Here is a 16,481-nt window from a genome sequence, read left to right on the forward strand (position 1 = left end):
AAAGCAAAGTCATTATTTAACAAGACTTAAAGCTATTTAAGCTCAGATATTCTGCCAGGTGAAACAGAGGGTGAGAAGGCCGGAAGTAGTTATTATCAGCTGAGAGGAAGAGTGTGCCATTGCTACTGGAGACAGAAGCAAGAAGTGGGGAGTTAGGGCAACGTTCTGCCAAGGATCATGGCATCACAAAGCCCTCAACCCTTTTCAATATGAAAGAGAAATTTATCTGTCCCCCCTCCTCACCTGGTTCCTAGAGATTCTTAGTTGAAAGGTGCTATGTAATGACCACTCGTCCCTGCATCCTTCCTGCATCTCAGCAAAACATGCCACCATCACTGCTCCAAAGCCCATGCCTGACTGCCCCACAGGGAAAGGAAGGTGCTGGGAAGTGATGCATAACAGCCTCATTGGTTGACTTGAGCAGGGGTGTGCCAGTGTGTCATGGCGTGCACAGTGGACTGAGATGTGCATATTATGCTTTTTTTTAAAAAAAATATTGAGCACAGAAGCTATAAGCCAGTCGTTTCAGGAAGGCAACAGTGTCTAGAATGGTAATCAGCATTAGAGGGTCTTATGCATTCTTTTCTACCTAATGTTCGCTCCTTTGCTCTTTTCCATTTATTTCTCCTGGCCTTCAGCACACCATGGAGGTGCTGTCCATATCACACAGTGGTTAAAAAGATAGGTTCTCCAGTCATGCTGCCCAGGGTCATGTCCTGCCTCCATCTCTTGAGCATGTTACGTAGTCTCTCTATGCCTCCGTTTTCTAATCTGCAAAATGGGAAAAATAATTCTACTTACAGAGCATAGAGTTGTTATGAGAGTTAAGTAACAAATGAACTAGAGCACTTAGCACACAGTAGGTGCTCAGTAAACATTAGCTATATCATTTTTTCCATCAACTCATTTCCTGGAGTCAGTGGTAGAGGAGATGCTGTTTAGCTGACAGTCTCGTTGCCTGGTCCTTTTCTGCATCTGTCCCTGTCTGTCCTCTCCACTCCTCCTGCCGCTCTGGGAGCCTGTAACCTCCAGGAATTGCTCTCCAGGGTCCAGTATCTCTCTCTTGGTGTGCTTCCAGTCCCAAGGCTGGGAAGCCTCTTTCTGTCCTTTCCCAAGTCCCAGGGAGACTCTCATGGTCATCTTGATGGATGGAGATCCCTGTGGTGTCCAGGAAGCTCAGGGTGTTGGAATTCCACCTTGGAACCAACAGTATTCTTTTCTCTAATGTTAGTCATTTCTAAACCTGGTGGGTCATTAGAATCTCCTCCAGAGAATGGCAGCAGTGTGTGTGCCTCACTCCGGACCTTCTGTGTTAGAATCTCTGGAGGACAGGCTTCAGCTATTTCTTTTTATTCAGCTTCCCCGGAGATTCTCAGGCTCAGCCTGGTTTGGGAACTTCTGATCTAAATGAAACCTGCCCCTTTAATGCCAATGTACCTGACCGGGGGCGGTGGGGTGGGGTGGCTGGTGGAACAGGAGCCTTGCCCTGCTCCTCTCAGAGAGACAGGGCCTGGCTGGACACCAGGTCAAAAGCCGCCTTGCCTGCCTCAGTCTCGGCTTCCTGCCCAGCATCTGCCACCTCTCTCAGAACTGTTGAACTTCGGCAGTACATGGCCCCAATTTTCCGGAAGTGTTTGAACCTTTGCAGTGGACTGCCTCCTCACAGAGCTCTCCAGACTTTGCAAGTTGTGTGTTATCCTTCACTTCTTGCCCACCCTCCTTGCCAGCTGAGTGCCCAGTGCCCCAGCCCTACCCTCACCCAGCAGCACCCACCCCAAGTGTCCCCAGCCAGGTGACAGACTCTGCAACCTTCAGGAACATGGAAGGAGTGACCGGCCTTCCAGAAGTGGGGCTGGCACGCTGGCCTGGGGTAAGGCTTCAAACCACAGTAGTTATGTGTGGAAATTTTGGATGAATAATTTTTCATCCAGCTCTTAGCATTTTATCTCCCTTTTGGCTTATGTTATCAGCAACAGATTTCTGAGGACTTTTACATAACCGTTCCCTTCAGTATTGTCTTGAATCAGAGCTGCTCTCCAAACAGTGCATGAAGAGTGTCAAAATAACCTTGAGAGTACTTAGGAGGGAGACCACCAGGTGAAGAAAACGACAAAGCCTTGAAGGCATGAGCAGTCATGTCTTTGTCCTGGGAAATTCAGACCTTCCCCGCATTTCCATGGTACTCCAAGGAAGGAAGCTCAGCCCAGCCTTATTTGTCATGCAGCACCTTGAGGACTTCTGTGCACGACTTTCAACAAACCTTAAATGTGGCTAGTGACATAACAGATGCTAGAACCAGGGAGCCATTTTCTTTTCCTTGCTCTTTGGACTGGACCCACGGCTTTCCATTTCATTTAAGCCAAAGATTAAGCTACCCAACAATGCTTGCTGATAAAACACCTTAGGCAGAGGGCACAGAGCAGTCCATTCCACCGCAAATAAGAGACAGGGATGAGCTCTGAGGGCCGGCTGACAGGATGGAAGATCGAAGGTGGGGGGCGGGGGAGTGGGGAGAGGAAATTGGGGACCCATAGGCAGTATAACCAATGGGTAAGAGTGTGTTCTGGGGTCAGGACAGGTTCCAGCCCTGCGGCTTGGGCAGGTCACTTAATTCTATTTCCTCGTCTGCAAAACGTGAGTAGTGATAGTTTCTGTCTCATGAAGTTGTGTGAGTAGTAGTAAGGAATTCTGGTAAAGCTTTTAGCCTGATGCCTGGGCTGGGTAAATGCTTAGAATGTGTCAGCTTTTCTGTGTCTCTGCTGAAGCCTTGCACTGCTTGACATATGAATTTATTTGTTCATTCATTCATTGGTTGATTCACTCAGCATGTCTTCTTTGGGTCTGTACCATGTGCTGCCAGATGTGTGCTAATGAGATGAGGAGGCGATAAGACACAGCTGCTGCCCCCTGGGAGTTCAGGATCGAGGGGTGAGGGTGTGGGAGGTGAGACACATGGGACTGTCAGCCACAGGACCAGTTAGGTTGGAGCACTCTTAGAACCCATCAGGGTTCTTCCTGGTGGGAATGGAGAAAAGGAGGAAAGACTTCACAAGGGTGGGGAAGGATATGGCAGGTGATTTCCTGGCTCTCTGTTAAGATAATTTAGCCCTGGTCCCTTCCCTGGCCTGAGTTCTCTTGAGGGCAGGCAGCAGGTCATGCTCGCTCTCCATGCTCTGTCTCCAGTAGGGGTGAACAGCCTGCAGGGAGGTGGGCCTGGAGCAGGGCCAGCGAGGTCACCGAGTGTCTGTGGGCTATGGGTAGTCAGGTGCAGACAGGGAAAAGTGAAGGGCAGGAGCTAAACAAAGGTGGAGCTGTGTCGTAGGGGTTTTAGTCCTGAAGGGAGTGATGTATGGTTTAAGTCAAGATCTGTGTTTTCAGAAGATTTTGCAAGTGTGTTGAACATAAAAAGGTTATAGTCAAGAAGACCTTTGAGGAACTATTGCAGCTGTCCAGCTGAAAGAGGAAGAGGATAAAACAAGGCAGTGGCATTGAGCGTGAAAAGAAAGAATTCACTCTGGAAAAGCCACATTTGCCATTTTTAATTTGTCTAATCAATTCTTTGTAAATATGCACTGTGAGCACTAAATAATTACAACAAAGACCATCTCCACCACAGATGGTTGGTTGGTTATCTGTGTGACTTCTCAGAATTATTTTCTGAATAATCAATATATGCCCAAGGTATAAAATCCAAAATTAACCATTTATATGTTTCCTTTTTCATGCTAATATTAGCATGCTACCATACTGATGTGCATCTTGCTTTTTTTTTCTTAACAGTACATTTTAGAGTTGTTTAATACAAATGAAAATTGAGTTGCCCCATGTTTGTTTTTTTATTTTTTTACCACAGATTGTGTTATTTTTAAAACTTTTTATTGTGAGGTAATTTTAGACTTAAAGAAGAGTTACAAAAATAGTACAGAAAGTATACACTTTTTACCCAGCTTCCTTCTCTGTTCACATCTTACATTATCAAAGTCAGGAAATTACTGTGGTATGATCTTAACTAACATACATTTCAGATTTCACCAGTTTCCTCACTATTCTCCTTTTTCTGTACCAGGGTCCCATTTTGCATTTAGTTGTCAGGTCTTCTTTGTCTCCTCCAATCTGTGGCAGTTCCCCAGTCTTTCTGGGTCTCTCATGACCTTGACACTTGAAGAGTACCAGTTTGGGTTTGTCTGATGTTTTCTTGGTGCTTGGATTGGCGTTACGCATTATCAAGGAGACCACAGAGATGCCGTGGTCTTATTACTGGTGCTGTTACTCTCAGTCACCTGGTTAAGGTGGTGTCTTGCAGTCTTCTCCACTGTAACTTACTGGTTTTCCTTTTGTTATTACTTTTGAGTTCATCTGCATCCGAGTATCCTGATCCCAGTGCTATTGACATCTGGGGCTGGATCATTCTTTGTTGTGGGGTTATTTTGTGCCCAGTAGGATGTTTAGTCTCTACCGGCTATAAGTCAGGAGCATCCCCCTATTTGGGACAACCGAAAAAAGTCTTCAGATGTTGCCAAATTCCTCCGGGGCGGGGTGGAGGGTGTGTGTGCAAAATTGCCCCCAATTGAAAGCCATTAATGTATAAGGTAAATACCTAGAAGTGGGTTAAAGGTCATTTTTGCACATATATATATTTTTGTAATTTTATTCACCTGTAACACAATATGAAATACACAGAAAAGTGCTCAAATCATAAATGTACAGTCACATTCATTGCCCACAAACTGAACGCACCAGCATAACCAGCATGAAGAAGTACAGCGTTTCAACAATTCCAGCAGCCCTCCAAAGCCCCCTTCTGTTCACTAACCCCCAGCGATAATTACTATCTTAATTTCTGATCCCACAGATTAGTCTGCCTGTCTTTTAACTTTATGTGAAATCAGGTTCATGCCTCCATTGTTGATAGATGTTGCCAGATTGACCTCCCGCAAAAGCTTATCTGTTTACCATCCCACAAACACCACTTGGAGGTGCCCGATTCCCACACCTTCTCCCAGTCTATCTGAGCTGTGCCAATCTGAACAGTCAAGAAATGAGCCTGTTGCAAGTTGAATGGCATTTCTCTTGTAGTAAGTTTGAGCATTTCTTCATATATTAAAAATATATAAAAAATTAAAGTTGTGTTATCTTTTCTGTGAACTGTCTTCTTAAATCTTTTTTATATTGTATTATTGATTTTTTTTTAGTAATTTGTTAGAAGTTTTAATTACTAAGGAAATTGGCTCTTTAGCTGAAATATGAGTTGCAAATGTTCTTTTTTTCCAGTTGATTTGTTTTTTATTTTGTTTATCATATTTTATGTCAGGCAGAAGTGTGCATGTGTGTGTGTGCGTGTAAAGTGAAATATATGTCTCTTCTTAAGGCTTCTGGTTTTGTGCCATGTTTAGAAAGGTCTTTCCCGCTCCTAAACTGTAAATAAATTGAATTCTTATGGTTTCTTCTAGTACTTTTATGGTTTAATTTTTATGTTTAAATCCTTAATCCAGCAGTCATTTATTTTAGGGTAGGGTGTGAGGTAGGGGTCCAACCTCACTTTCCTTCCAGATGGCTACTCAGGTGGCTCCATACCATTTGTTGAATAATTTAATTCTCCCCATAAATTTGAAATGCCATCTTTATAATATACATTTCTATATGTCTCATTTTTAAATATATTTTTATATTTTTTTTAATATTTCTGGATTTTCCAGTCTGTTCCACTAGTGTAATCATGTACCTCTTAATATTTACATACTGTGGCTTTATAAAATATTTTAATACACTAAACATATGCTTTTTCACAATTGTACTGGCTATTATTTCTTGTTTATTTTTCCATATGGTCTTTAGAATCTGGTTGTTTAATTCTAAATTGCATTGGTATTTTAAATTCCCTTACATTAGTTTATAGATTAACTTAGGGAAAAATATATAATTTTGTACTTTAAGTCTTTCTACATAGTGTTCCTTTACATCCATTCAAGATGACTTCCCTCCCTGACTCAGGGGAATTTTAAAGTTTTTGTTTTTTTTTTTTTAATGTAGATCTTACAAGTTTCTTAATATATTTATTCCTATGGAATGTTTTTTTCCTATTTAATGGGTCTTTTATTCCATCTTTGAAATTGGTTGTATTTTGTATTCATAAAGAGCTTTGATTACAGTATCTTAGTTTTATACTTAGCCATCTTACTGAATTCTTTTAGAGATTATAACAGTTGAGTCATTTGGGTTTTCTAGTTATATAACTCCATATTAGCCCCTAATGCTTTCTCTCACCTAAAATAACACTAACAGTTGTGATAATGGACACCTTTTTCTTCTTCCTGACTTTAATAAGAATGCTTCTCATGTTTCCCCATGAGATAGATACTTTATCAAGTTAAGGAAATATCCATTTATTTATATTTTATTTTGTTAAGAGTTTTAATAAGAGATTGTGATTGAATTTTATTAAATGTCTTTTTAGCATCCATGGAACGATCTGGATGATTATTATCGTTTATCCAGTCACTTTTTCCCCCCAAAGAGCCAACTCTTATATTTTTCTATGGTTTTTCTGTTTCCTAAGTAATAAATTTCTCCTTTTATCTTTATTAATTTATTGTTTTCTATAAGAAAATATTGTCCCCTTTCAAACTTCTTGAAATGGACACTTAACTTATTTTCTTCTTGTTTATTGATATGAGTATTTGAGACTCTGAATATTCCTTAAAGCACTCCATTTGTCACGATATCTATGTTTTCACCTTTATTATTTTCTTTATCTGCAACTTTGGTTACGACTTTCCCTTTGACCCAGGAGTTGCTTAAACTGAGATTCTATTGCTTTTACTGCATGCTGTGGATTAAAAGCAAGCCATTTGTTTCATGCCAAGGGGAAAGTGTTACACAGGGCATGAATATCAGGAGACAGGGATATTGAGACTGTCTCCTATCACTAAGTCAGGGAACTCTTTATTCTACATGGTATATCTTCTACATCAGCTAGTTTCTTCTCAAATGTTGCCTCTGTCCCATTCTTTCTATTCTCTTTTTCCAGGACTATGATTAGACACATCCATCAGTATTTCTCACTCTGTCTATCATATCTCTTAACCCACTTTTTTTATTTCCCTCCTCCTTTTCTCTCCATGCTGCATTCTGTATAATTTCTTCATATCTATTTCCTAGTCACTAAATCTCTCTTTCAGTGGTGCCAAAAACCATTGATTTTCTTCAACAATTATATATTTGATTTTTTAAAGTTCTTTCTAGTTTTTTTTCCAAATTTTGCCTGATCATATTCAATAGTATCTTGCTGCTAGCTTGTTTATGTGATCTCATCTTCTATTTTTTAAGACATTTTATAGAGTTATTGTATATTCAGTATCTGATAACTATTATCAAAACACTATGAGAATTTAAATCTTTTTCTTGTTGTTTCTGCCATCTGTCACTCATGTTTCCATGCTTGATTGTGAGTTTACATTTTATTGATGATAACCATGAAATTCTGAGAGCCTGAGTGGTGATTGCTTTTCTTCAGGGAGAATTTGTATTTATCTCAATGAAAGCCAGGAGATGCCACCAATCCTTCTAGGACTGGTAAACAGTCTTCCAGATTCCCTGGTCTAATCTGGGTGTCTCAGGTAGAGCTTGTGACCTTGCCACCAGCCCAAAACTTATTCTGCCAGCTCTAGTTTCAAGATCAGTGCTGGCTCTCAGGGAAATGCACCCCTTGTATGTGCTTAGCACAGATTGGAATATGTTTGTAAGTAGGTATAAATATAGCCATGTGTGTATTTTGTATTTGCTTCCTTGAATAGTTCTTTTTACTTCTGATGAGCTCAGCAATAAGAATTGTGTTTTATTACAACACCTCACTATTTGTATAGTGGAGGAGCAGCCCAGCCTCCCTCAGGGTATCTATTCTGACATTTGCCAGAAGCAAAAGTGCCTCAGGCACACTTCTCTTTAGAGTTTCTACTGTTTCCTAACTCCGTGAACATGATGAAATGAATGCATTTCCACCTCCAAGCCTTCCTTTCCATTCCCTCCACCACTCAATTTTATTCTTTTTCTTAGTGGTTAACATTTTACCTTTAAAATTTCTTATATCTCAGTTATGTTTATCTGTTATGTTTTCTCCTCCCCCAGCTAGAAAAGATGACAAAATTGGGATATATGGACAATCTCCTATTGCCCCCACCCCACTGCACCTTCTTTTCCAGGCTGTTCTTATCAATATTATTTCTGCCTCACCTGGGGTGTATCATCTGCATTCTGTTCTCCAGCTTCAACCCTCCATTGTTTTTGTTCGATGCTTTGATCAGTGCTCACTTCCAATCCTTTTATCATGAGTTTTCCATCCATTTCTTTGTTGACAGAAGTTCATCCTTTAGTATTTTCTCCAAAAGAGGATTTAACTCTTTATATGTTCAAAAATGTTTTTCTGTTACCTAAATACTTGAGCAACAGTTCAGTTGCTAGTAACTTCCTGGGTCACATTTTGTTTCCTTGTATCTTTCTAAACATGACTGCCTTCTGGCAGTGAATGCTGCTGTAGAGAAATGTGCTTGTAGCTTAATATCTTTTCCCATCATCCGTGACCTGGTCTCGTTTTTGGGGGGAGGGGGCGGTGGGCTGGCTGCCTTAAATATCTTTTTGCTTTATCTGAGATCCAGTAACTTCATTGGGACATGCCTCTGTGTTCATCATTCTTTGTCTTTTTCCCTGGATCAGGGCTTTGCTTTTCAATCTGAGTCTGAGATCTTTCATTTCAGGATAGGTCTTGAATTTATATTCAAATACCTCTCCTGTTACATTACTTTAGTTCTCTTCTTTAGGAGTCCCATGCTTCTTACCCGGCTTGGGGTCCTTGACCTCCACAATCATCTGCCTCCTCACTGGAAAAGTGGAAAAATAGAGAAAGTCCATCCTGCCTGCTTCCTACTTATGCTTATGTCAGCTCTCCTTTATGTGTCTTCCATATCTGTCATTTCCTCTTAATTGTTTTGAATTATTTGTTCATTTCTATTTTTATTGTATTCACTTTTTCTCAATCATCAACTCCATGTACCTCCCTGTGTGTTCAGTAGTGTGTCTTTTCTTTATGCTGCTTTCACTTTAGTTATCATTGGTCATCTGCTTTTATTTTCTGTTACATTTCTTGATCAAGTTCTAATAGCTCATATTTTATCTCCTTTGACATGACTGTCTTTTCCCTTAGTTCTTGTGTATTAGCTTTTTGCAAATGCAAAAGAAAAGACACAATTACTGTGTTTTTAAAACATTAATAGTACTATGCTTGCACATTATTTTTAGCCATTCCATGATCATATTGTCTGATGAGTACTCTTCATCTGCTTTCTCCCTCCTGTTTTTTCTCCCTTTTTTATTTACAGTATCTTAGTATAGATCCTGTACTGCTTCTTTTCTACTATTGTTCACCTCTGAGTTATTCCTGGACCAGCTATTTATAGGATGTTCACGTCAGGGAGAAGGAGGGCTGCTTCCAGGCTATCAGAAACTCTCCTTATGAGAGGGGTGTGTGTGTGTGTGTGTGTGTGTGTGTGTGTGTGTGTGTGTGTGTGTCCCAACTTACAGAGACTGCTCACCATGCAGAGTCTCTCTCCTGTTTGAGGTATGACTTCCTGCACGTATGTTTTATGCTTATATTTCCTTGTGAAGCTCTGATTTCCCTGCTTTTACCTTGTGATAAGTTGAGTCCAGATAACCTTATATCACTGTCTAAGCATTTATTTACTTATTTAATAGTTTTATTGAATTATAACATGCATACAGAAAAGTACATAAATCCCTAAGTTTAGAGCTTGATCAGTTTTTATAAAGTGAATGCACCTGTGTAGGCACCACATGAGTCAAGAACCAGAATATGAACCTTGATAAGTAAACTCCCAGTCCTGTGTTTCTGACCCCACTCAGGGCCCTTGGTGTCCACAAACATCTGCCTCCTCGTTGGAAAAATGGGAAATATACAAACAGCTCATGCAGCTCAATATCAAAAAAAACAAACAACCCAATCGAAAGGGCAGAAGATCTAAATAGACATTTCTCCAAAGAAGACACACAGATGGCCAAAAAGTACATGAAAAGATGCTCAACATCACTATTATTATTTGAGAAATGCAAATCAAAACTACAATGAGTTATCACCTCACACCGGTCAGAATGGCCATCATTAAAAAATCTACAAGCAATAAATGCTGAAGAGAGTGTGGAGAAAAGGGAACCCTCCTACACTGTTGGTGGGAATGTAAATTAGTATAACCATTATGGAGAACAGTCTGGAGATTCCTTAAACAACTAAATATAGAACTACCATATGATCCAGCAATCCCACTCCAGGTCATATATCCGGAGAAAACCATAATTCGAAAAAATACATGCACCCCAATGTTCACTGCAGCACTGTTTACAATAGCCAAGTCATGGAAGCAACCTAAATGTCCATTGTCAGAGGAATGGATAAAGAAGATATATATATATACACACACACACACACACACACACACACACACACACACAATGGAATATTACTCAGCCATAAAAATAACAAAATAGGGACTTCTCTGGTGGCGCAGTAGTTAAGAATCTGCCTGTCAAGGCAGGGGACACAGGTTCGATCCCTGCTCCGGGAAGATCCCACATGCCGTGGAGCAAGTAAGCCTGTGTGCCACAACTACTGAAGCCCACGTGCCTAGAGCCCATGCTCCGAAACAAAGAGAAGCCACCACAATGAGAAGCCTGCGCACTGCAACAAAGAGTAGCCCCCACTCGACGCAACTAGAGAAAGCCCACGTGCAGCAACGAAGACCCAACACAACAACAACAAAAATGAACAAAATAATGCCATTTGCAGCAACATGGATGGGCCTAGAGATTGTCATACTGAATGAAGTCAGACAGAGAAAGACAAATATCATATGATATAGCTTATGTGTAGAATCTAAAAAAAAAATGGTACAAGTGAACTTATTTACAAAACAGAAATACAGTCACAGGTGTAGAAAATAAACTTATGGTTACTGGGGGGGAAAGGGGGGTGGATAAATTGGGAGATTGGCGTTGATATATACACACTACTATATATAAAATATGTAACTAATAAGGACCTACTGTATAGCACAGGGAATGCTACTCAGTACTCTGTAATGACCTATATGGGAAAAGAATCTGAAAAAGAGTAGCTATATGTATATGTATGACTGATTCACTTTACCATACACCTGACACTAACACAACATTGTAAATCAACTATACTCCAATAAAAAAATTTTTTAAAAGAAAGAAAATACTGCACATTTTGGTTCTAATTGAACAGTACACACTCAACTGGGGAAACCCAAAGGATTTCACCTATGGTCACTAATAAAGGCATGAGTCCAAGTATTGCCACTCACTCTGCCTGCATCTTGCCTTGGCCTCCCTGAGTGAGCCCTTAAGACTTGCTCTAATTATTGCAGGACCTATGAGTAATAAACTCATCTACTTCAAAAAAAGAAAAAGAAAACAAAAAGTGGGAAAAAATAGAGAAAGCCCTGCCTCCCAGGGCTTTCATGAGCCTCAGGATGACAGACGTCAGAGCACTTTGTCATTTGTAAAGCGTGACGTGAATGCCAGCTCTCCATCTAGAAGTCATCACAGTGACAAGCATTGGTGTGGTCCACCCCATTTGTTCAGCTGTGAAAATGAATCACAGAAAGGCAGTTGCTTGGCTTGGGCGCACAGAGCAATGCTGGTGGCCAAGCTGAGGTCAGAGGCTACAGCTTTACAGTCACCTTTTCTGCTCATCCTCATTGTCTGTTTCTAAACTGACTTCCAACACTGTAGTTTTCTCTTACTCATTTTTGAACTTCATATACATGGAGTTGTATAGTATCCCATTGTTCTAATAGACCATAATTTACCTGTTCTGCTGTTGGTAGGTGCTTGGGTTGTTTCCATCTTGGGAACTAATACAAATACTGTGGCTGTGAACATTCTTGACAATGTTTTTGGTGAACGTACACACACATTTCTGTTTGATACAAACCTAGGAGTGGAATTGCTGGTATTGCATTTCTTCAGCTTTAGTCAGTACTGTCAAAGAGTTTTCCAAAGTTGTGGAACTAAGAATCTCATCATCAGTTTATGAGACACTTGGTATTCTTACATCCTTGCTGACACTTGGTATTCTCCATCTCTTTCGTTCTAGCCATTTTGGTCAGTGTGAAGAGGTGGCTGGTTGGTTTTGTTTGTTTGTTTCTGTTTTTTAGCTGGTTGGTTTTAATTTGCTTTTCTCTGATGACTAATGAAACTGAGCATCTTTTCATGTTTTCTGGCCATCCTGTATGTTTATGTATACTTTTATGTGAAATGTTTGTTCAAATCCTTTGCCCATTCCTCTATTGGGTCTTTTTCTTGATTGATCAATAGGAGTTTTAGGGGTTTGTTTTATATATATTCTGGATACAAATCTTTGTTGGTTCTGTGCCTTACAAATCTCTCTCCCATTGCAAACATCTCTCACTTTCTTACAGTTGTCTTTGATAAACAGAAGTCCTTCATTTTGGGACTTCCTAGTGGTCCAGTGGTTAAGAATCCGCCTGCCAATGCAGGGGACACGGGTTAAATCCCTGGTCCGGGAAGATCCCCCATACCGCAGGGCAACTAAGCCCGTGCATCACAACTACTGAGCCAGTGCTCTAGAGCACACGAGCTGCAACTACTGAGCCCGTGCGCCACAACTAATGAAGCCCGCTCACTCTGGGGCCTGTGTGCCGAAACTACAGAGCCCATGTGCTGCAACTACTGAAACCTGCGCACCTAGACCCCGTGCTCTACTATGAGAGAAGCCACCGTGATGAGAAGCCTGCGCACTGCAACAAAGAGTAGCCCCTGCTCGCCGCAGCCAGAGAAAAGCCTGCACGCAGCAATGAAGACCCAGCGCAGCCAAAAAAAAAAAATTCTTCATTTTAACATTTCCCTACTCCAGCTCATTTTAATATTAAATAGTATGATTAATAGTATAATTAGTATAATAGTATAATAAATAGTATAATTCATAATTTTTTTCCTTTATGGCTAGTACTTTTTTTGTTCTGTTTAAGAAATCTTTGCCTGACCTCATTCTCCTTTTCTTTGATGATTCGAAAAGTTACGAGAAAACACTGTCTATAAAGCTCACACACCACTGTCTTCCTCTCTCTCCTAAGGGGCAATTAGGTCTCCTAATCCTAAACACTCCTACCCCATAAATTCACCTCCTGGGCCCGCCTTGTCTCATGAATACGTGTCCACACACTGACACCATGCTCTGGAAGAGCTCTTAGGTCAAAGTGCATGAAATCACACACTTAACAAGGTGCCGTTGGTCTTTATGGGGACCAGCTGGTGCTGTGCTCCAGCCACTCATCCTGTTACCACTCCATTGAGAGGCGGACAATAATGGGAATGTGGAGGCTTTTCTGAACCCAAATGTGCAAAATTCCACTCGACTCATCAACTTCTTTAGGGGCACAGAGCAGCTCTGACATACTTGAAAAATGAAAAAGGGCTGTGGGCTGTTCTGAGCTCATTGTCAAGCCTGCGGTTCTGCTTTCCCTCCCTTTGCGCCTTTGTTTCTGTCCCTTCAACATCTAAACATTTTCCAACTTTGGACAGCACAGTTGCGCGTCTCCTCTGCGCAGATGTTCGCGATTACTTGGAACAGCCGGCCTCTATACTGAGTCCTCACACCCTCACAAGCCCCGCAGGGACCGCCCTGAGCTGTACGTGGGGACCCTGCCTGAGGTGTACCCTCCCGTCCACGGCCGCACCCTGGAGGATGGAGCCTTCAGGCATTGTCGCCATGATTGGGTCTGGCATCCTGGAAGCACTGCATCTTTCAAAGAGCCTTAAGTACATCTGTTCTCAATTTTTAGACCACAAGGCGAGGATTTGGGTGCAAGGAGTTTATCTGGGAAGTGATCCCAGGAAGCACTGTGAGGGGGCAGGGAAATGAGGGGCGATCAAGCAAGGTGCACTGATGGGCGGACAACAGACCACCCCTGGGACCTTGCCAGATGTGTGGACCTTGCCTCAGAGCCATTCCACCCAGGGACGGGTGTCCAGCTCCCATCCCTTGTGGTTAAGGGTTGCTCCGTGGCCAGAGAACAGCTTCTAACAGGCAGATCAGGGAAGCAGCAGGACATGTGGGGGGACGGTGTCTGCCCTGAGTCCTGCAGGGGAGACCGAGGCAGATGGGGAGGACACCAGCCATGTCTGCTTCAGTTATTTTGATAAAGTGTCTCATTCTGAGTACTTTACCCATGTCCAAGTTTCCCATTAATACAAATGGGAAAATGGGAGTCTGTGTTTTTAAATGCTTTTTCCTGTTTTAGTAGAATTATTTTAATTGTATATTCGTGGATGGTAAGAAACTCTTTAGGTGAAATACTATAAGAAATCACAGGTGGCTCAGCGGAGCTAGCAAGCAGGTGACCTCAGGGAGGATTGAAGTTTGCCTCTTTAACCCCAGGGCAGCCCTGAGCCTACATCACCTGTTGGGTTCTCACTCCTGAGGCCGCATAGCAGCTGCACCAGCCTCAGCTCCAGAGCGAGCCCGCCCTGAGGAGGCTTGGTTGCTGAGGTTCTTTTCCCATGCGCTCTGTAGGACCGGTGGGAATCTGCTTTGTACCTTCCTACATTGAATGTATCTGCTTGTTAAGGGCTCCCAGGCCCCAGCCTGCATCGGATGCCTCCTAGGCCCTCAATAGCTAGTGCAGGAACTGCTGAGCTCAACCTCCAGGAGGTGAGCCCTCCTAGGAGTAAATGCATGGAATTTTGTTGAGCTAAATGAACTAGTTGAAATGATGCATCTATTTTTTTTGATATCCAGATACATGACCCTCCTTCTTCCCCTCATGTTTCAAATCCCAAATCCAAACCGGTCAGGGAGTCCCAACTTCCGGCCCCATTGTGACCTGTGTGCGGAGTTCTCGGCAGTCACGTTCTTTCCCTTGTCAGCAGCATCTGATGTGTGCTGGACTGTGGTGCCTGGTGGAAGGAGATACATCCTGCAAAACCAAACTGGACCCTCCGCTGGATGGCACAGAGTGTGGGGCAGACAAGGTAACCCAGCTTCTCACTGCCCCCAGCAGGCAACCCCATATCCCCTGCACATTGGCACCTCTTCTGAAAGGTGGTCCGCACTGCACTCAGGAGCCCCTGAAGCACCCCCGGGCCACCCCAGAAATTCCATGGAACCCATTTAAGGCACAGAGGGATATGTTCAGCTCTCTCCTGTTTTTCTTATACAGGAATCATTTACTCAATATTTTTATTAAATTAACTCCTTTTGTCACATGAGTGAATTTACTTAAAACTTTTATATCAGTAGACCGTAAATGGAAAAACAGGATCACTTGCCGTGCAGAAAAGGCTGTCGTAAGATGATTTTAATGAGAACAATACTAGCGGTTAAGAGCGCCAGTCTTCAGCCTGATCTTCATTAACAGGAGAGACTGGCAAGTGTTAGGAGAGGTGTTCAGGACCAGCAGCCACAGCCTAAGGCTTTCTCTCTAGTCTTATTGTACGAACTGAAAGAGTTGCTGTGATCAGGACCATTAAGTCACATCTCCTGCCCCAGGGTTTGTGCCACACACGTTGGGAAATTATTTTCGAGGATTGGCTTTCTCTTATCCTCAGAAAGAGCCGAGGTTCTCCCACGTGGCACCAGCTGTATCATCTCCAAGCACCAATCCCAGCCCTGAGGTTCAAAACTACAGAGCCAGGAAATACTGCCTTTCAGAAATAGACTCACATTAAACAGTTTGCAGAAGATAGGTTTCTCCATGAGCCATGTGAATTCATCCTTTTTCTGGGAATTTAGAGAACCTCCACTGAACACATTCACGTGGAAGTTTAGGGCAAAATCCAAACCCCAGAGCCATAGCAGTGTCAGGTTGGATATGGAAGGAATGTCACCAATGTCACCAGAGTTAGCAAACTTACTCACCCCGAAATAGTCTACTTTTGTGTAAATTAACAAAAATTGGGTTTCGGAGGCGTGGTGTTTTCTCACATGGAGGGGATCTCAGTTTTTAGTGAGTAAGCAGGTTTGCTGCCCTGCTGTGTTTCAGTGGTGCCGCGCGGGGGAGTGCGTGAACAAGACGCCCATCCCGGAGCACGTGGATGGAGACTGGAGCCTGTGGGGCAGCTGGAGCATGTGTAGCCGCACGTGTGGCACGGGAGCCCGCTTCCGGCAGAGGAAATGCGACAACCCTCCGTAAGTCCCCCTGACCAGCCTTCTCCAGGGTGCGTGGATCGGGGTTTCCAAACTGCAGCTCGCATTGCCTTGCAGAGCAGGGTCTGTCTCCCACTGTTGATTTGAGCTGAAGGAAAGTGAACTTGAACCGAAGGTCCAGGTTGCCGGGCATTGTGTGCGTCAGATGGCATCTCAGCTCAAACAGAACTCTCTCTGTAACAGAGATGCAGTAAGTCCTGTGGGGAGCTGGCTACCCTTCCTTGCA

The 16,481-nt window shown here is 42.5% G+C and overlaps 1 protein-coding gene across 1 annotated transcript in view; it reads left to right on the plus strand.

Moving 5' to 3' along the window:
* The window catches only part of ADAMTS17 (ADAM metallopeptidase with thrombospondin type 1 motif 17), a gene marked incomplete at both ends in the record, with an annotated part of 351,029 nt that overhangs the window by 205,016 nt on the left and 129,532 nt on the right, over window positions 1-16,481 (plus strand). Inside the window, 2 exons of the mRNA XM_082649123.1 lie at window positions 14,977-15,081; window positions 16,092-16,237. Of these exons, the coding sequence (XP_082505249.1) occupies window positions 14,977-15,081; window positions 16,092-16,237 (251 nt within the window). The remainder of the gene's footprint in view (window positions 1-14,976; window positions 15,082-16,091; window positions 16,238-16,481) is intronic.

The sequence above is a fragment of the Grampus griseus genome, assembly GCF_964374135.1.
Source record: "Grampus griseus genome assembly, chromosome: 2".
NCBI classification, from domain to species: domain Eukaryota; kingdom Metazoa; phylum Chordata; class Mammalia; order Artiodactyla; family Delphinidae; genus Grampus; species Grampus griseus.